Genomic DNA, 21,414 nt, shown 5'->3' with positions numbered 1-21,414 from the left:
CTGTCCGTTAGAGGATCTTTGACTACCATTTCTTTGCAGTCAATCTTAAAAAACAGCAGAGTGCTTCTGTCAGATAGAGGATCTTTGACTAGCATTATTTTTGTAGTCTATCCTTAAAAACAGCAGAGTGCTCCGCTCGTATAAAGGATCTTTGATTAGCATTTTTTTTTTGCAGTTGGTCCTTTAGAACAGCAGCATGCTCCTGTCATTCAGATGATCTTTGACTTGTGTTTTTTTCAGCCAGTTTTTAAAAACAGCAGATTGCTCCTGTCATATAGAGGATCTTTGACTAGTGTTTTTTGTTTGTTTGTTTTTTGCAGTCGGTCTTTAAAAACAGCAAAATGGTTCTGTCATATAGATGATTTTTGATTAGCTCTTTTTTTTCGAGTCGGTCCTTAAAACAGCACAGTGCTCCTGTCATTTGGAGGATCTTTGATTAGCATTTTTTTTTTCAGTTGGTCCTTGGGCCCCCAGTACAATTCAGTTGAATGACCTTACACTGGTGTGTCAAAGGTCTCATCGTGGCTAAAGTAACCCACTGACCTTGCCTGAATATGTTTTTATTAATCACCAACCACACTGGTTTAGCTTACTTCCCTTTTAGAACAACGTTTGTTTATTAGTTTGGACTTTTTCCAGCCGTTCATCTTTGGGAATTTCCACACCTCATAAATGAGCTCCTAAAAGAAAGGAGATTCTGCCAATGCATTCTGAACAAAACGTCCATTGCAAACTAAATATATCAAATAGGTCATGGCAGCTACGAGCGAGTGACGACATTTGACAACTCTATATCGCTCGTCCTGTCTCAGGTGGCCGTCGCATGCTTGAGAATCCAAAGCACCTGTCAGCACCGTCACAGGGCCGCTTCGGGATTTACGGCCAAGTGAAAGCGCTGCTTGCTTATTTCATAGGCTTCAAATACGTCTGGCATTTCTCTCGCAATGATTAAATCTTACCTTTTTTAATGAGCTCGTTGCATAATCAGAGATTTATGACAGCTTGTGGTCATATAGTGGATGAAAATAGAAAGACAGGATATTAGGTGTGATGCAGCAAGTGATAACATCTCTCTGACCCCCAGTTCTTGCACAGGAAGTGCACGCAAAGTGTAAATAATCAAACACGCCACAGAAGCATCAAATGAAGCAGATAGAAAGGGACGTTGCTGTGAGTGACATGTGAAGCAATGTCCCGTGTCCAAAATGGAAAGAGTTGATATGGGTCATGTTGGTTGCTGGTACAGAAAGCCGATCCTTAGACGCTTCCTCGCTTGTCCGCATCGAGCCGAGAGTAAACCGGTCTCGGCTGGTCAACGGCGTGACCGTGACCACATCAGCATGAAAAGCGCTCCAGCAGGCAGGTGACATTGAAGGCGATTCCCACACGTGATGAGCACGAACAACATTCTGGGTACATGGGGCGACCTTTGACCTCATGGTGCACTCCTGATCACACGCCGATCTGTATTTAATGTCAACATTTCTTTGCTTTGTTGTTTTAGTCACGCACCTTAAGATTTATTTGTGTAATATTTATTTATGTGTCGTCAATGCATGTCAAAGCAATTGACATGTTTGACAGCTGCAGTACCCACAATCTCCTTTAGATGGCGACAACAAACCAGAGGCAAAGTCTATTTAATCATCATTTAATCACTCCTGTATATTATTATTATTTGTGTATTATTTTTATGCCTGAAAATGCTTGCTTTTCGTTCCCTGTTATTATAAAATGGTAACATGTACTTATGAGTATATTGAGTATCATGAGTATATTGCTGATACAGAGTATAGGATTAAAATAACTCTCTTGCTTAACATGGTTAAGTGTGCAATTATATATTTAGAAGATAACATATTTTTCTTTAATATTTTGACTTTCTGCTACTAAAATAACATTATTTTTCCTCATAATATTATTCTCGTAAAATTGCAACTTTTTCTCGTTAGAATACGACCTTTTTGTCTTAATATTTAGATTTTTTTCCACTAATTTCAACTTTATTCTTGTGAATGTTCTACTCACAGTTATGACTTTATTCATACAATATTTTTATTGTTTTTCCAATTATATTATAACCTTTTACACAAAGGTATTTTCAAAAAAAAATTTCTCGCAATATTTTGACTTAAAGAAGATTAATATTAATCGATTTAATATTTAATTAATATTTAATATATTATTTTGGTTTGTTTTTTCTTAATATTGGGCACCACTTTTCTAAATAAACAAAACTATTAGCGCTGTTTTCAACCTCTGTATATTGCATTATTATTATAATAGTTGATACTAGCTTGATGAGGTCAATATTTTTCAATTCAATTTCAAGTTAATTTAATTCATAATTTGATATTGTCGGTATTGTGATGTTTAAATAGTCGAGTCAATTTTATTGCTCTAGCACCGATTGACAACAAGTATCGGCAATACCTATTAACGTGGTATCGAATCTATGCCGAAATCTACAGTATCGCCCACCTCTAGTTGTTGTCGGCGTGATAGTTTCCCCATTCTTTACGTGCGCGCCCCCGCGGAGCGTGGCTTCCAAGTTCGCGGGCGCGCAGCGCGAAGGGGCGGGGCGGGACTGCGCGCAATCAGGGCAGCGCTTGATGAGAAGTGTCCCGGATATTTACCTTCCTCTACCTGGATCCTCGGACACGCTGCCCCTTTCCGAGGTGTCCTCGGCGGTCTCTCTCATGTGTATGACTCGTCTCTGAAGCGGGACGACTGAGGTAGACTTGACTCTTTTCTGAACCAAAAAAAAAGTAGTTTCGGGCATGGAGGAAAGTTTACCAGCGAGACGTTTGTTCGTGTTTAGGGTGTTGCTGACTGAACTTGAGGCTGTCAACAGGTTCCTTGTTCGGCTCAAAGTACACATAGTTCACTGTCGTTTATATTGACACGCTTATTACTTTTCCAAATAAGGCTTAGTTTGTTTTGTTTGTGTACATTAACTAGTTGTTTACTAGTCCCTTATCTACAATATCTCATTCCATGTCAACATATCACAAATAGATGTTTAAGCTAGCTTAAGCTAGCATGTACATGCTGATTATCCCCTTTCATAAGAACATGTACTTGTTAGTTGATTAGACGCCAAGCCTGTGAGAAGCTGTGGAAAACAAGCCATCAGATTAGTTTTTAATACATTCCAAGTGTGTTGCCGTGTCAAACATTAACTAAAAAAAAAAAAAAAACAACAACACTGTGGGTCCCTTGTTGAGTGGGATCCATGACTCTTTTACCTAGCCCAGACAGGAATGGATGCATTCAAGGACTATTTCTAATGCATGTGTATGATGTTTTTGTGGGGGTGTTTCAGCTGTAAAAAATGTTTAACATTCTTATCATTCAGCCGCCAGTGCAGGGAAGCGGCGAGATGCAGAGTTAGTGGGACGGCGGGGACGTGTTGAGGCCAAGGCCTAACAATAAATACACTACACACACACGTACAGAGTCACTCCTTCGCATTCATGCTGCATTACTCACTGGCAGGCCGTTCGCTTCATCCATTACTCAACGTGCAATGTCATCCTGAGGGAGGTGCTGTCAGACAACAGTGAGGAAACATCTCAGCCTAGCCTTGTGGATCATTTTGGTTATGTGTTTTTTTTTTCCAGGTCCCCTCACACTGACGAGCTAAAGGGCTGCTGTGGTGGGGGCAGTTACCGTGGTAACAGACATGCCCAAACCGGACCTGCTCTGCCTGATTCAGCTGCTGGACGGCACCATCAAGACCTTCAGAGTAAATGTATGACACGCACACACAAATAGTATTTCCTGTGTATGAGGAGATCATATGTTCCCGCTATCTGTCACCGCGCTCTGCTAATGATCGTTGTGTCCGAGCGCCATTCTTGTTCCGCATTGATCCACGTCTCCTGTTCGTCAGCGACCTCGGTGTCAAGGACGAGCTAACCTCATACAGTAAAGTCACGCTTTAGTTTTTTTTTTTTTTTTGCATGGTCAGCGCATCAAGTCAAACGAAGCCCGTCGGCGATTTAGACACAAGCAGGGCAAGTTGCTCCATCAGACGCCAACTGTGTAGCATCACTAGTTGAATATTAAATATGCAATACGGTGTGTCGACAAATTGTGTATTATGAAAGTCCTGTCCATCATTCAAGCCCATCATTCTCAAAAATTGACTCGTTAATCAGTAGCTGCAATATTCTTGTTAATCAGCTAAAAAATGGGTTTGGGCACGCTTGATGGCTTGCATGTATGCAGTAAATCTCTACTAGTCTGTTTGAGACTTTTTAGTGTTATTTCCTGTCCACTCTAATGATGTTTAAAACCATATTCAGGAACTGTTTATGCTATAAGTACAAAAATAAGGAATCATTTTCTACCGCTTATCCTCACGAGGGTTCCGGGTATGCTGGAGCCTATCCCAGCTGTCTTCTTAGGCCGAGAGGCGGTGTACACCCTGGACTGGTGGCCAGCCAATCACAGAGCACATATAGACAAACAACCATTCACACTCACATTCATACCTATGGACAATTTGGAGTCGCTAATTAACCTAGCATGTTTTTGGAATGTGGGAGGAAACCGGAGTACCCGGAGAAAACCCACGCATGCACGGGGAGAACATGCAAACTCCACACAGAGATGGCCGAGGGTGGGATTGAACTCAGGTTTCCTTGCGCTAACCACTCGATCACCATGCAGCCGACAAGGAATCATTCATTCATTCATTTTCTACCTCTTATCCTCACGAGGGTCGCGGGGGTGCTGGAGCCTATCCCAGCTGTCTTGGGGCGAGAGGCGGGGTACACCCTGGACTGGTGGCCAGCCAATCACAGAGCACATATAGACAAACAACCATTCACACTCACATTCATACCTATGGACAATTTGGAGTGGCTAATTAACCTAGCATGTTTTTGGAATGTGGGAGGAAACCGGAGTACCTGGAGAAAACCCACGCATGCACGGGGAGAACATGCAAACTCCACACAGAGATGGCCGAGGGTGGAATCGAACTCGGGTCTCCTAGCTGTGACGTCTGCGTGCTAACCACTTGACCACCGTGCAGGTCGTCGGTCCAATGAATGGGAAATTCCTATTTGAAAAACCCTCCGACAGCATTAAGTGATACGCCATCTTTGTAAGGAGGAGTCAATGGATAGTAGCGCATCTGTTAAATTTCGCTAAAAACAATAAATGACTTCATAAAGCCGCCATTTTGTAATATGCCAAGATTAAAAAAAATGAGATGGCCGAGGGTGGGATTGAACTACTTGACCGCCGTGCAGCCTATAATGAATCATATTACACGGAAATTCACTTATCACAGACGGGTCTGGAACCAATAATCAGTGATAAACGAGGGACTGTATTCTTGGCCGGAGCAATCGACCACAGATCACGGGGTTCTTGAGTGGAGCGCTCTTAAAGTGCTTCCTGACTTTGTGGGTAATGCAAATCAGCTGTAAAATAATGCGCTTCGCACCACAGATGGCCTATAAAAATGATTAATGATCGCTCTGTCTAGATCAGGGGTGTCCAGACTCTTTCCACCGAGGGCCGCGTCCCAAAAAAAAAAAAAAAAAAAAAAGGAAGTATGTCGGGGGAGCAAACGCTGCGGTCGGTGGTGTTGGCCGCGCCTGGTGTCATTTGCGGTGTGTCCAATGTGTCAGAAGCAGGATGAAGGCGTAGTTCTCTTGGACCAAGTGTGTGACCACCTGGGTCTGCAAGAGAGACAGCTCTTCAGTCTGCAGATCAGAGAGTCCAGCACAGCCGTCCCCTCAATCACAGCCAACACACACTCGCCTGTGAGCATTAAACCAGCCACTGTAACGTATCGCACATTCTCATTGCCTAACAACCACAGGGAGCGCTTACATAAATGTTTTTTTTAAGCCCCTTGTAAGCCATTATGCTGAATGAATTTCTTTCTTTCAGAGATGGCTGGAGCCTGAGAAACCCTTGAAGAAGCAGATAAAAGGTATTCGAGTCCATATAATACATTGTTTTTGTTCAGAATGGCTCTCATTAATATTTACATAATGGCGTTATCATTGACGTTTATGTGCAGGTCTCGCTTATCCCATTTATCTAAACTTCAGAGTGCGCTTCTTCATTTCCGACCCCAACTCTCTGCAGCACGAACAGACAAGGTACTCACTCCAATATTTTGTTTTCTTACCCCTGTACTAATATTAGCCATGGTACTAATATTAACTCGAACTGAAACAGTAGCCTTCAAGTTATTTACTTTAAACTTAAATAACCAAAAACTTACCACTTCCACACGGATAGGGAGGATAACTATTAACAGTTATTTAACCTTTAACATGAACATTAATCAAACGTAATAATTTTTTCTGGGTACATGATACCATACAGCATCCATATCAAACTTGCATCAAACATTAAACTTTCATATCAAGGCGGGGGCCTCAAACTAGTGTCCTGCGGGCCACATTTGGCCCGCGGGCCACATGTTTGAGACCCCTGATCTAAATGGTCTCACAAAAAGCTCATTATTTCATCTTGTACGGATAAAAAAACAACACATTTTCTCATGTTTGAGTGCTAAAGTGGCTAATGTTGTCTCTCTGCAGGCACCTTTACTTCCTCCAGATCAGGAGCGATATTAAAGAGGGCAGGTGAGTGTGCACAACAAGCCTGAACACGGCCATCCGCCCCATACGTGTGTGCTTTTTAATAGCTGTTACATTGTGTCACGCTGATTTGCAGGTTGCAGTGCCCGTTGAGTGCAGCTGTAGTGTTGGCCTCTTATGCTGTGCAGTGTGAGTCTCCTCCCAGAGCAACGACTGATTAATGACTTAATAATAACATCTGTGCTGATAATTACGCCTGTTGAATATGCTTTATAGTTTGTGGGGGCACTCATTCAGTTCCCCTGTGACAAAAAAAAGTATTGGGACACTATAAAGTAAACATTTGAGTAATATGGAACTGGGGTTTCTGCTTTGGGTTTCAATTTCAGGGTTCAATTCCACCCTGTGTGGAGTTTGCATGTTCTCCCTGTGCATGCGTGGGTTTCCTCCCACATTCCAAAAACATGCTAGGTTAATTAGCGACTCCAAATTGTCCATAGGTATGAATGTGAGTGTGAATGGTTGTTTGTCTATATGTGCCCTGTGATTGGCTGGCCACCAGTCCAGGGTGTACCCCGCCTCTTGCCTGAAGACAGCTGGGATAGGCTCCAGCACCCCCGCGACCCTCGTGAGGAAAAAGCTGTAGAAAATGAATGAATGCTCTAATTATAGCTTGGGCGGTTTATTTTTTATTATATTTATTTATTATGACTTGATTTTAGTAATAATGATCTGGAGTGCATGAGAAAGTCAAAAGCAAAATTTAAAAAAATGATACCACACGGTCATTTATTAAGGATACTGCACAACACTGCGACAGAACCGATGTTGTAATAGCGCTGAGGGGCAAACTGCTCTGCTAGCATGAATAGCACTGCTAAGTTCATTGTCAACAATAAGGAAAGTATAAAGCCTGAATTATGCACCAGCACCACAACAACCAGCCTCCGAGTCTACTAGCGGCGCTTGATGTGCGCCTCCCAAAAAAGACACCCGGGTGGCGCTTCAGTCGCCATTCATCAGAAGTTAAAAAGCTAGTCAAAAAGAAAAAAATAGTTATGTTTTGGTGAAGAATTGCACGTGAAGAACTCGGCCAGAGAGCTAGAAATGCATAAAGACACCATCAGAGTTGCAGCATTTTAAAGCACATGCAGAGGTAGATACTGGATGCGGACCACACAGGCGTTAATTGGAGCATTTATAGTATATTAATACTGCGTCTCAAGACTTTTGTCCATATTTAGACTCATCTCGTATTGACTGCATCTCTCTGACCTTTTTAGCCGAGCTGGGGGATCACTGCCCATCCCAGCAAAGCGGTTACTTGTCAAAATGCCACTTCATCCCTGAGCAGGATGACGACTTCCTGTCCAAAGTGGAGGACCTGCATCCACAGCATAAGTAATGATTTTTGCATCGTGTCCATCCAGACATTTGCTGTGCTTTGAATTTCTCGCCATGTTTAGGGGTTTGAAGCAAAGTGAAGCGGAGTTGTGTTTCCTCAACACAGCGCGGACGTTGGAGCTGTACGGAGTGGAGCTGCACACCGCCCTGGTATCACAGAACCCCCACGTTTCATGCTCAACTTCCTCTTTTAAACGTCCTTCCACGCTCATCGCTGTGCGTCTTTACAGGACACCAACAATGCCCCTCTAATGGTGGGCTTGGCATCGAGTGGTGTTGCAATATTCTGTAATATGATTTGCTCCAGTTTTTTCCCCTGGTGAGTGATGGCCGCGCTAATTGGATTGTTGTTTGACTCACCAAGGCCGGAGTGAATAACGTTACGTATTCCCGCACAGGGCCAACATCATCAAGATTTCATTTAAGAGGAAACGCTTCCTTATACATCTCAAACGAAAACATGTAAGTATAACCACATAGCGATGTGATTATATGCCGCATATAATGGAGAGATCATGTGACATCAACGCACGCTCTGCTGCAGGGGGAGACCCAAGACTGCGTGGTGTCGCTGGTCCTGCCCTGTCCAAAGACCTGTAAGAACCTGTGGCGCTCCAGCGTGGATCATCACTCCTTTTTCAGCTGCAACCGGAACGCCAGGAGCCCCAAGCACAACAACAGCACGGTTCATTCCTACAGGAAGTTGATAACTCATCACCTGGGCTTGGCGAACAGTAAAAATGAAAGGTGTGCGGTTGAAGACGTCGTTTTCTGGGTATAAATACTGAAACTTTGGAATTTCCAGTGGTCCGGTGTGCCAACGCGTCGTAGGCGGGATGGTGTGGAACCCCGTCCTGCGGAGATCTATTTCATCCGAATATTTGGAGACCAAGAGCCTTCCGTCCAGATCGCCCCCCAACACCCCCAACTGGTACGGCATCCTTCCAAACCGTAGTTTGCGGTCTTTCATCTTCCTGCTGCGACAGGCGGAGTCCTCGCGTTCGCCACGGCATCCGCAAAATCCGCCCATCGTCCATGGAGCTGAGCGGCGAACTGAAAGACGTGTGCGAAGGAGAGGACGTCTTCTACACATACAGGACGTCCGTCAGCAGTAGCAAGGGCAGCGAGGGGGATGCTTCGCTGCATCAGTACGCATTTTGTCTCTTTCCCTTCCATATTGTGGGCCCTCTTAAAATAGAAATGTTATTTTTTTATAAATAGAAATTATGTTTTTCATTTGCTTAGTGATATTTTTCTTTGCTGCAAGGCAGCATTAGCTTCCAATATTGCCTTGATATCATCCTGTAGAACCTTTTATCATTGCGTAGTGCTCTATTTCTTCCTGAAGAGCAGCGGCCAAGGCAGGATTATCATCTTGTAGTACCTTGATATTGTCTCGTAGTACCTTTTGGTATCATCTTATTTAACGATAACCGTTCATATCACTCCCAGACTCTCTGGACTGTAGAACCTTATATCATTGAGTCGTGCTCTATTTCTTCCTGAAGATTATCATCTTGTAGTACCTTGATATTGTCTTGTAGTACCTTGGTATCATCTTATTTAACAGATAACCGTTCATTCTGCATAATATCACTCCCAGACTCTCTGGACTGTAGAACCTTTTATCATTGCGTAGTGCTCTATTTCTTCCTGAAGATTATCATCTTGTAGTACCTTGATATTGTCTCGTAGTACCTTGGTATCATCTTATTTAACAGATAACCGTTCATTCTGCATAATATCACTCCCAGACTCTGGACTGTAGAACCTTTTATCATTGGGTAGTGCTCTATTTCTTCCTGAAGAGCAGCGCCCAAGGCAGGATTATCATCTTGTAGTACCTTGATATTGTCTTGTAGTACCTTGGTATCATCTTATTTAACAATAACCGTTCATTCTGCATAATATCACTCCCAGACTCTCTGGACTGTAGAACCTTTTATCATTGGGTAGTGCTCTATTTCTTCCTGAAGAGCAGCGCCCAAGGCAGGATTATCATCTTGTAGTACCTTGATATTGTCTTGTAGTACCTTGGTATCATCTTATTTCACGATAACCGTTCATTCTGCGTAATATCACTCCCAGACTCTCTGGACTGTAGAACCTTTTATCATTGCGTAGTGCTCTATTTCTTCCTGAAGATTATCATCTTGTAGTACCTTGATATTGTCTTGTAGTACCTTGGTATCATCTTATTTAACAATAACCGTTCATTCTGCATAATATCACTCCCAGACTCTCTGGACTGTAGAACCTTTTATCATTGCGTAGTGCTCTATTTCTTCCTGAAGATTATCATCTTGTAGTACCTTGATATTGTCTCGTAGTGCCTTGGTATCATCTTATTTAACAGATAACCGTTCATTCTGCATTTTATCACCCCCAGACTCTCTGGACTGTATAACCACGGCATGGACGAGGTCTTACAAGCTGACGACAGCACAGCAGATGAGGATGGAGTCAGTAGCTTTGTGTACAACAAGGTCGGCCATCATAGGCCATCCGTCAGGTATGCTCTATCCATATTTATTGGTAATCACGAGTGTTGATTGACCAGGCCCTGTGCGACGGCGACCTGCTGCTAATTCGCATTGCTCCCGATCACGAGGGCAAGTTTGGCTTTAATGTTAAAGTAAGTGTCACAAGTGTTAGCATGATAGCATGTCGCACCGTTCTTATTCCATGTGACTTTTCATAGGGTGGGGTGGATCAGAAGATGCCTCTATCCATATCTCAAGTTAAAGCCGACTCGCCGGTAAGAGCTTATGGCAACAATCTAGTTAAAATCATTTTCTCACATTTCTCACCCTGACTCATCTCCAGGCCGGCCGATGTGAGCCCAAACTGCTGGAGGGAGACCAGGTGGTTCTCATCAATGGTCGAGACATTTCTGAACACACACACGACCAGGTGGTCATGTTCATACGGGCCAGCAGAGAGTCGCACTCCCGAGAGCTGGCCCTGCTCATCAAACGCAAAGGTCTGCTGACGGAAATGCAAATGGAGAGGAATGCGCCGAGGAGGCGGAGTGTCAAAACTCGGCGACCTTGAATGTCCTTGTTTATCCAGGTCCCGGCCGAGCGGCGGCTCTGCTCCAGCTGCCTCCCGCCCTCACCCTCGCCGGCCACTCCCAAGGAGACGGACCGCAGTCACCTGGCCAGCGGGTCACAACGTTGGACGAATCCATGCGACAGCTGGAGAGAGGGATTCAGTCCGGCACTCTGTGCTTCCACTTTGAGGTATTTGAGTGGAGTCTATCTCAACACTGCACACAAATGTCTTTAATTGTGTTCATTTTAAGCAGGATTTAGCCGGTCCCATTCAGTTACATTCGCTATCATAAAATGCTTTTCTTTAGGACAGATGTTGTCCCTAATCCGCCCTGGTCCAGCACAAAGAGATACAGTGGAGCCACAAAAATTCTATTCTGTGATGCCGGTTGAGAGTTGAACAATATCGGCATATCAGTGTCAGAATTGAACAGCCTCCTAATTCCTTCATCACACACTTTGTCAGCCTCTCTCTCTTTTCTTGTTGCTCTTGGTGTCACTTTTATATTCAGGCAGTTTAGCCCTTTAGTCCTTTTTCATCGGAGTTCAAACAGAAGCTGTAGTAGGTCACGATTTCCTGAATCTGCACCATATGCATCATGGGACCTGTAGTTCTATTAGCCATAAATTAGCCGCACTGCAGGGTTCAAGGTGGAGGCAAAAAGTAGAGGTTTATACACCGGAAGTGTATTTATTTTTTAGATTGTATTGCTGACATTGCGGAAAACACAATATTTGCTGGCATTATGCATAATAACAGCTGAGTTAGTTTTAATTAATATATATATTATTATTATATATTATATATTTAATTAATAGTTTTTATTAGTTTTTATTCCAGGTTAAGTTTTACTTGACTTTTGAGCCGGGATGTCTGATAATTATCAATACCAATAATTATCGTCACGATATCAGCATAAAAATGCGATATCGGTATCGGAAATTGAGAGTTGAACAATATCGGAATATCAGTTTGCAGCAAAAAAGCCAATATCGGACATCCCTACTTTTGAGGCATATTTGACGTCAGAGTGGCCACTGTTTTTGTTTTCTCATCCATGTCAATTGTCTTCCGTTTTTGTCATTCCCAGAATTTATACAAGAGGAAGCCCGGCCTGTCCCTTTGCAGCGCTCGACTTCCAGAAAACATGGAGAAGAATCGCTACCGGGACATTTTACCTTGTGAGCGCTTCCTCTTTCACCCTTGACCTTTTCCTAACCTTGCATCGCAGCTGATTGCTGCAGCGTTGATGTCCCACTCTGCTTGCAGATGACGCCACCAGAGTCACTCTCCAGGGCCAGGAGGACTACATCAACGCCAGCCACATCACGGTGTGCATGAAGCCGGTTAAGCACAGTTTTCCATCACCCGCATGTCGCCGACACTGCATATTTATTGTATGCGTGTATTTGTGTGTTTCTCAGTTGGCGCCTCCGGTGTCTGGTGTGTGTTTACGTTACGTTGCAGCTCAGGGTCCATTGCCACACACCTGCAGTCACTTTTGGCAGACTGTTTGGGAGCAACAGTCTCACACCATCATCATGCTTACAACTCTGACCGAGAGGGGGCGGGTATGCATGCTACCACCAGTTCCTACGTACACATACATACTTCAAAATAACATATATTTTTACATATTACACAAATTTGCTGCTAAGCCGAGACGTGAATGTTTGTTCTGATATCTTAGCATATATTGACCTATCTTGGACTGGTTTTGGCGCCCGTATCCTTTTTATTTTTCATTCAACAGTTTGGTCACCCTTGCCCTCCACCCTTCACGCTGCGTGCAACACCCGTATTTGTTCAGGAATGACAAGAAGTAAACAGGAGAAACACAAACAGATGGGAACACGTAATTGCTGTTTCTGCGCTGTGCAATTATGATAATTCCGTTGTGATGTACAACTGCCACAGCACAGAAGAATGTGACTAAATAACAACACATAATAATGATAATACTGCATAACCCATTTTTGTATACTAATTTGTACACACCCTGATTGATAGAAAAATATAAAGTTATGAATTGTAGTTTTAGTAATACATACTGTATATATTCACAAGTATAATGATAATACTACATAACCCATTTTTGTATATTAATTCGTACACACCCTTATTGATAGAAAAATATAAATGAAGTTATTAATAGTAGTTGTAGTAATATTTTTATTAGTAATACATACTGTATATATTCACAAGTATAATGATAATACTGCATAACCCATTTTTGTATACTAATTTGTACATACCCTGATTGATAGAAAAAATATATAAAGTTATTAATAGTAGTTGTAGTAATATTATTAGTAATACATATTGTATATATTCACAAGTATAATGATAATAATAATACTGCATAACCCATTTTTGTATACCAATTGGTACACACCCTGATTGATAGAAAAATATGTATAAAGTTATTAATAGTAGTAGTTGTAGTAATATTTTTATTAATAATATATACTGCATATATTCACAAGAATAATGATAATACTGCATAACCCATTTTTATACTAATTTGTACATATCCTGATTGATAGAAAAATATATAGTTATTAATAGTAGTTGTAGTAATATTGTTATTAGTAATACATACTGTATATATTCACAAGTATAATGATAATAATGATAATACTGCATAACCCATTTTTGTATACCAATTCGTACACACCCTGATTGATAGAAAAATATGTATAAAGTTATGAATATTTTAGTTAGTAATATTTTTATTAATAATACATACTGTATATTGCATCATCTTTATCTACCAATAAAAGAATAGAGAACAGGCTGAATAGGTGTAAGATATGCTAACACAATGCTTATTCAGCTACACAAAAAATAAACATAAACAGAAAAGGTGTCCAGTGTTTATGTAATATAAACACTTTTTTTTATTTATAAGTCGCTCTGGAGTAGAAGTGGCAGGAACAGCCAACCTATGAAAAAAAGTGTGGCTTATAGTCCGGAAAATACGGTACCTTATACTCGAAATCTTACATTTATGGTCCTAATTTTGTGGTGAAGGCAGATAAAATGGCCAAAACGTAGCTAAACAATAAACTGGTTTTATGATTTGCACTTGAAAACATTTAGTATTTCTGGTAAAAGTCGTGAATGATGTATTTCACAGCGCCGTTCACAGTATTCATGCAACCGTATGGAGACGCGTGGCGATCAAGGTTTTCATCTCTGAATGAGCGCTCATTTATCACAGCTTGCCTGTTGCTTGGTAACCCCAAGCTCCCATTAATTGATCCTTTTTCTGATCTTCGTCAAGTGCCGTGACATTTTCCTTTCTTGAGGCGTGTGTTCTCTTTCTCTCACACACACACACACACACACACGCACACACACTGACAATCACTTCACATCCTGCTCCTGATGAATCTCCTCTCCTCCCTTGTCTGCAAATGTACACCAGTTTGATTTCAAGAGCAAGGAAATGATATCCTGACGGATGACTCATATCTAAGGCAACGTTATTGTACGCTTATCGCTCCGCTGTGCTGCTTTTACCAGACCAAGTGCCACCAGTACTGGCCGCATCCGCCTGAGGTGAAGGATTACGGCCACATGCGGGTGAAGTGTCACTCGGAGGAGTGCAACCTGGCCTACGTGACGCGGCGGTTCACACTCACCCACACTAAGGTACAGCGCCGGTACACGACCCCTTCACTTCATAATGACTGTTGGAGTCGCCATTTGTGTGTGGTGTTCTACTACACATGATGTATTGGGCCTTTTAATTCAGAATTTACAGCGGAAACTCGAAAAGCTCCAGAAGCTCGCACTCCAACTGAAACGGATGTTAACCAAATCAATTTTTTCCATAAGAAATACATTTTTTTTATAGTTTTATACTTAATAGCTTGACATGCAGGAAAAAATTTTAAATGCATATAAATACTAGACATTAACCAATGCGATACTGATTGGTAGTACTCAGGGAGTACCGATAACTGATATTTTGGAGCCGATAGTCATTTGCTATCCGTAAAACTGTAGGTAAAACAGCTCGTGTTGATGCAATTCCAATTAATAAGCTGTAAAATACAGCACGTTTTAAACACACTCATACAGCCACACTAGCATGTTCTGCTAAACTAAGCTAACCGAGCCAAAGGAGTTTTTTGGCCAACTTTTACCCGTGCAGACAGAGAGGCTTACCTGCATCAGAGCCAAAATAACCCAGTTTTAAATTGATCTCTTATTGGCTGTAAGAATTTTAAAAAGCCTATGTCAATATGTTTCAATACAAAATATTGATCAATCACTAATAAATACATAGAAATGATAAGCTTTTACCCTCTTTGAAGGTGTGATTCTTGACGTGACTGTCCCCCAAAGACACAATGTGGCAGCGAGATCAACCACCACCATTTTCCTGTTTTGACATCATAAGTTGTTAGCGTGCTGGCCTCACAGCTAGGAGACCTGAGTTCAATTCCACCCTCGGCCATCTCTGTGTGGAGTTTTCTCCGGGTACTCCGGTTTCCTCCCACATTCCAAAAACATGCTAGGTTAATTAGCGACTCCAAATTGTCCATAGGTATGAGTGTGAGTGTGAATGGTTGTTTGTCTATATGTGCCCTGTGATTGGCTGGCCACCAGTCCAGGGTGTACCCCGCTTCTTCAATGAAGGTAAAAAAAACCAAAACCTTAAATGTTCCTTTAGCCCTTTCATTCCTTGTTTATAAGCATTTAGATTAGGCAAAATTTGCAAAATTTGCAAATTGAGGCAAAATTGTGGTGTAAAAAAAACATGATGCTAACCAAGGTTTGAAGGTGGAATATGATATTATTTTTAAGCAGTCTTCCACAACAAACTACATTACCTCCATTTTCACTTCCTATGAGTTTCATTCCCTTTTTGTAGTATCATTTTTACTCCATATTGTGTGGACAGAAAACATTTTTGTCCCTTTTCCTTTTCTTGGTTGCTAGTTACCTTCAAGAGTTTTAAGTGCGTTTGCAGTTTGCAGTCCGCAGTGCTTGCCGCATGTCTACATCTTAAACAGCTGTGCTCTTTATAACATTGCCATGGTTACAGGTTGGGGTGTTGGCGGATGAATTTCACATTAAACTTGAGCTGAACTTTTGGGTGCAACACAGATTTATTGCACACCGACAAGGCAATCACAAAAAAAAAAAAAAAAAGCACGCACCCGTATAGTCGTATGTTTGAAACGGGTTGAATCAAAGTCAGAATTCCCCTGCATAACAATGGTTCTGCGATATTAACATAATCCCTCAGTGAGACGTACAGGCGGTGACTCATGTTAAATGAAAACACCAGAAGGCCACCGTGCATTTTCTATTAATGCTCCGTAACTGAGGGGGAGGGGTATTCACTCCATTGCGTTCCTTCCAACACCTTCCACGGCCACGTGAGTAAGTCATGACTGTCAACGCCACGGCGATAGTTTGCTACCACGTTGGTGACATATGTCCCGTGGCAGAGCTCACCGCGGGACGATACCGGCAGCCAACGTGGCGGTCATTTCCGCGTCGGGCTGGCGACTGTGTGCACAGCGAGAGAAAACACATATGTGTGTTTCCATGGTGCACACTCTTACCATGTAACCGTGTTATCTGATCGGACTTTCCACATTACGGCCCTTAGCGAGGCACCTCGGCGTATCACCACGGAGCTCAGCCAGGCATGGACGATGAATGCGCTCACATGCATGCACAAATACTCCTGTGTGTGTGTGTGTGTGTGTGTGTGTGTGAGCCCATCTGTTCCCCTGGCGGTGCTCTGGTTAATCCCTGCATGAAGTCACAGGCCACCCCCCCCTCCTCCTCTTCCTCGCTCAAAAACACTCAACTCAGCTCTTCTGTCCTCCTCTCCAGTCCACCTGTTTTTCTGTATTTCATCCCACCGCGGTGTCGTCATCCGGCACTTCCTGATGTCACCTCAGGGTCACGTGCGCTGTTGCTCTTTTTTTTTTCCGAAGCGCCCTCCTGCTTCTCGTTCAGTCACGCACGTCTTGTCTGGATGATTCATGTCTCTGAAGCTCCACAAAGTTACAGTCTGGTTTAGTTGCTTTCAGACCGCTTGTCAATGTGGCGTTTTCATGCTTTTTTTTTTTTTTTTTTCCCGGTATCACTGTTCTGTATGAATTGCACCGGTATGGAATGGAGGGGGTGAATGAAGTTGATCCTGCAATTCCCCCCATTTTTTGGAGGTTATATCAGATCCATGTATGTTTTGCAAAGCCTTCTTTGTCTGCCGCTGGTGGCGCTAACATTGTGTTGAAGCAGTTGTGGGTTCACGCTGGGTTCTGTGGGTTCCCAGCTGTCTTAGGGCGAGAGGCGGGGTACACCCTGGACTGGTGGCCAGCCAAACACAGGTCACATATAGACAAACAACCATTCACACTCACATTCATACCTATGGACAATTTGGAGTCGCCAATTAACCTAGCATGTTTTTGGAATGTGGGAGGAAACCGGAGAAAACCCACGCATGCACGGGGAGAACATGCAAACTCCACACAGAGATGGCCGAGGGTGGGATTGAACTCGGGTTTCCTAGCTGTGAGGTCTCCGTGCTAACCACTTTTCCACCGTGCAGGTGGAAGAATGGGAAATTCATTCATTCATTTTCTACCGCTTATCCTCACGAGGGTCGCGGGGGGTGCTGGAGCCTATCCCAGCCGTCTTCAGGCAAGAGGCGGGGTACACCCTGGACTGGTGGCCAGCCAAACACAGGTCACATATAGACAAACAACCATTCACACTCACATTCATACCTATGGACAATTTGGAGTCGCCAATTAACCTAGCATGTTTTTGGAATGTGGGAGGAAACCGGAGAAAACCCACGCATGCACGGGGAGAACAACTCCACACAGAGATGGCCGTGGGTGGGATTGAACTCGGGTCTCCTAGCTGTGAGGTCCGCGCTAACCACTGGACCACCGTGCAGGTGGATGAATAGGAAATTCCCATTTGAAAAACCCTCCGATGGCACCATTAAGTGATATGCCATCTTTGTGAGGAGGACTCAATGGATAGTACTGCATCTGTTAAATTTCGCTAATAACAATAAATGACTTCATAAAGCCGCCATTTTGTAATATGCCAATCTTTTGCTCTTCCACAATGATGTCATGAGTTTAAATGAAAATACCATGGTTTTCTCAACCATTTTAGGTGAGATTAAAAAAAGATTAATTGGATCAATTAATTTCACATTATGATTAATTAATCTCTAAAAAAAAAATTTATTTCTTGACTGCACTAATTATAGATAACTTTGTAGACGATGTCTATCTCAGACAAATCAATCCGGAATTCTATGGAAATCCTGGTCTTCTCCAGAACAACTTCAGTTCATGAATGTGTTTAATTATGTAGCATAGGTTGTAGGATCATTACATACACTCAAATTATCTTCTTTTTTTTCTGTGTCCGGTCAGCGAGGTGAGGATCGTGCAGTCACACACCTGCAGTACGTGGCGTGGCCCGACCACGGTGTACCCGAAGACCCTTCCGACTTCCTGCTGTTCGTCAGCTCGGTCAGGGAGAGGAGACGAGCTGAAGAGCCTCTCATGGTGCACTGCAGGTGACACTCGTACTAATTGATACTCCGCTGCGAGCCCGGCGATGTTCATTCAGGTTGAAATCTTCTCTGCTTTTCCAGCGCCGGGATTGGACGGACAGGTGTTCTGATCACCATGGAGACGGCTCTGACGCTGTTGGATAGGGGGCTTCCGGTGTTCCCGCTGGACGTTGTGAAAACACTGAGGGATCAGCGAGCCATGATGGTTCAGACCACGGTACTTTTGGAGCAAACACGGGCCATTCTGACGCCATTTGTTTTATAGTGTGAAACAATTCATCCCATAGGAAAGCATGAAAATAGAACGACTGTATTTACCTGAATATAAGTCGGAAATATGAGCACATTTATTCTAATGATGAAATTATAAAATACATTTTAAGATAGTGGTGATCAATGATGCATCATCAAGAGTCATCAAACATTTCATTTTGTCTTTAAAAAAAGGGGTTGTCTTATATTCATCATCGTCTTATATTTGGATCATTGCAGTAATTTGTGCCAAATTTAACTGTAAAATAATTGCCAAAATAAGTTGTTACTAATACGAAAACATTAAAAGAAAGCTTTTAGCGTACTGCTGCTACCATTATCACCCGTATTTTTGAAAGGCGATCCGCTCCACTGAGCTGCTTCTTGTTGATGTTTATACAGCATGCAAATGAATGGCTCCTGTGGAAAACATCCACAGTGAAAAAGACGTTGAATTAGACATCAATTCAGTCTTTGGTGTATTTCATTACCTCAAGATAATTATCTGAATTATTGCAATGATACAGTGGCGTTCAAGAAGGGGAATAGTATCTTGGGAATTGTTGTGATTACTTAATCTATTGGGTTATCGTGTTTTTGGACCAGCCAGGAAACTTCTGTAAGTTCATTTACATTATCAATGAAGATTTTCAGATGTTCCATAACAGAGTATTGGAAGTATGTTGTCCAAAATGTCACCTTAATGCTGGAATTTAGGAAGCCCAACTGGGAATACTGAGCAGTGTCTCCAATAATATCTGTTTTTTAAGGTTTTGGTAGAACAATGGGCTGCACGGCGGTCTAGTGGTTAGCGTGCAGACCTCACAGCTAGGAGACCAGGGTTCAATTCCACCCTCGGCCATCTCTGTGTGGAGTTTGCATGTTCTCCCCGTGCATGCGTGGGTTTTTTTCCGGGTACTCCGGTTTCCTCCCACATTCCAAAAACGTGCTAGGTTAATTAGCGACTCCAAATTGTCCATAGGTATGAATGTGAGTTTGAATGGTTGTTTGTCTATATGTGCCCTGTGATTGGCTGGCGACCAGTCCAGGGTGTACCCCGCCTCTCGCGCCCAAAGACAGCTGGGATAGGCTCCAGCATCCCCGCGACCCTCATGAGGAAAAAGCGGTAGAAAATGAATGAATGGTAGAACAATGCTATGGTATTTTGGTTATTATCAAGGAAACCATGGAGGTTGCTAAATATCGGCTCTAAAATTCGCCTGCTGTGTTTTCCTGTATCTTACGTCTCCTTTTGTCTGTTCCAGTGTCAGTACCAGTTTGTTTGTGAGGCTATCCTGCGAGTCTACAAGGAGAAGCAAGTGGGATCTCCGGCCTCGTAGATCCAAAATCAGAAACAGCACCAGAGGAAATTGAGCCTCATAACTTCCACTCAAGTGACTCCCACCGAGGGGGCTGACAAGCACCGCAAGAGATTAACCTCTGTCGTGCCTGCGGGGCCCGCTTGCACGGTCTGGATGAGAATGATGTAGCATCCATAGCACAGCTGGATGTGAGCTATGTAGCCGAGATCAAATAGGACACTTTGAATCTTTACACTCGTCTGCCTTATTAGACTCCGCAATAAGCTTGTACAGGACAGGAGACGTAAAACAAGGACGCTGCTAAGCTCGGAGCTCAACTTGTTCAAAGAGGGCAGTGGGATACTTCCAATATAACGTGTGGATTAAAGTGTGTGTTTTTAGTAGAGCCTGGCTGGAGATCACTACAGAAGATACTGTGTGGGGGTACTGTGGTGTTGCTGACACCCTGTGGAGCAGCACCCACTTTCCACTTAAATTATTCTCATGATAAAAAAAAACTGATTTGTATGCCTTTGTCTGTTTTTAGACCAAGTTAAAAGGTTCAAAATAATCAGCTTCCACTACTTGGATGCCCAGTGGGATACATTGGGGTGATCTACAATCAGTGTCTATCTTTTTAAATACATTTTAACATTATTAGAACCATTTGGACATGAAATAATATCCATATAGTCACTTTGCATTTATATTTTTTTATTTAGAACACATTGATCAACACTTATGCTGACGCTAGCTAGCGAGTTAGCAAGCTAGCGAGATAGCAAGCTAGCGAGATAGCAAGCTAGCGAGATAGCAAGCTAGCGAGTTAGCAAGCAAGCAAGCTAGCGAGTGAGCGAGTTTTCTCTGCCGCTTGTTCTCATTACAGTCGCGACGTCTTCTAAACCAAAGAAGCCCAAAACGTACGATGAGGAATGAGAGAAGAACCTGTTTTCAGTCTACCACGCCGCGGTAACGGTAATGTCGCCATGTTTTGTGTCATTACTGCCGCCTATTGACCAGAATACTACCTATCACTTGGATTTCAATGTGTTTTGACTAATAATAGACCAACGGTGATCATTATTAATTATTGAATTCATGAATAGAAAACAAAGGGAGTGATAATCGAACTATTTGACATTCAGTCAAGTTCCTGTGAAGTTCTTGGACAAAGTATGAAGAAGAAGCCAAAAAGGCGCCATATTGAAACAGCAGTAGTCCGTTGCGTGGGTTTGTGTTTACTTTACACACA

The 21,414-nt window shown here is 42.7% G+C and overlaps 1 protein-coding gene across 3 annotated transcripts; it reads left to right on the top strand.

The window, feature by feature from the left end:
- Nucleotides 1-2,584: 2,584 nt before the first annotated feature.
- ptpn3 (protein tyrosine phosphatase non-receptor type 3) lies at nt 2,585-20,692 on the top strand. Of its 3 annotated transcripts, XM_078797784.1 has the most exons (26): nt 2,585-2,735; nt 3,624-3,754; nt 5,649-5,783; nt 5,914-5,956; nt 6,047-6,128; nt 6,576-6,620; nt 6,712-6,764; nt 7,859-7,976; nt 8,042-8,129; nt 8,210-8,298; nt 8,378-8,441; nt 8,524-8,726; nt 8,785-8,910; nt 8,966-9,127; nt 10,369-10,465; nt 10,540-10,614; nt 10,681-10,737; nt 10,806-10,962; nt 11,052-11,221; nt 12,124-12,214; nt 12,303-12,364; nt 12,458-12,604; nt 14,562-14,690; nt 18,467-18,612; nt 18,691-18,826; nt 20,127-20,691. In XM_078797784.1, exons 2-26 carry the CDS (start codon nt 3,686-3,688, stop codon nt 20,199-20,201), a joined length of 2,619 nt encoding a protein of 872 aa, XP_078653910.1. In that variant the 5' UTR covers nt 2,585-2,735; nt 3,624-3,685; the 3' UTR covers nt 20,202-20,691. The 3 variants fall into 3 exon arrangements, with proteins under 3 accessions (XP_078653910.1, XP_078653911.1, XP_078653909.1); XM_078797783.1 differs by lacking the exons at nt 2,585-2,735; nt 3,624-3,754 and having other exon boundaries at nt 4,765-5,783; XM_078797785.1 differs by lacking the exons at nt 2,585-2,735; nt 3,624-3,754; nt 12,458-12,604 and having other exon boundaries at nt 4,763-5,783; nt 20,127-20,692.
- Nucleotides 20,693-21,414: the final 722 nt, after the last annotated feature.

The sequence above is a fragment of the Doryrhamphus excisus genome, linkage group LG17, assembly GCF_037039965.1.
Source record: "Doryrhamphus excisus strain RoL-2023G ecotype Guam linkage group LG17, RoL_Dexc_Guam_v1.1, whole genome shotgun sequence".
Taxonomy (NCBI): Eukaryota; Metazoa; Chordata; class Actinopteri; order Syngnathiformes; family Syngnathidae; genus Doryrhamphus; species Doryrhamphus excisus.
The sequence above is the reverse complement of the archived record's forward strand: the minus strand, read 5'-3'. Positions and strand labels throughout refer to the sequence as shown.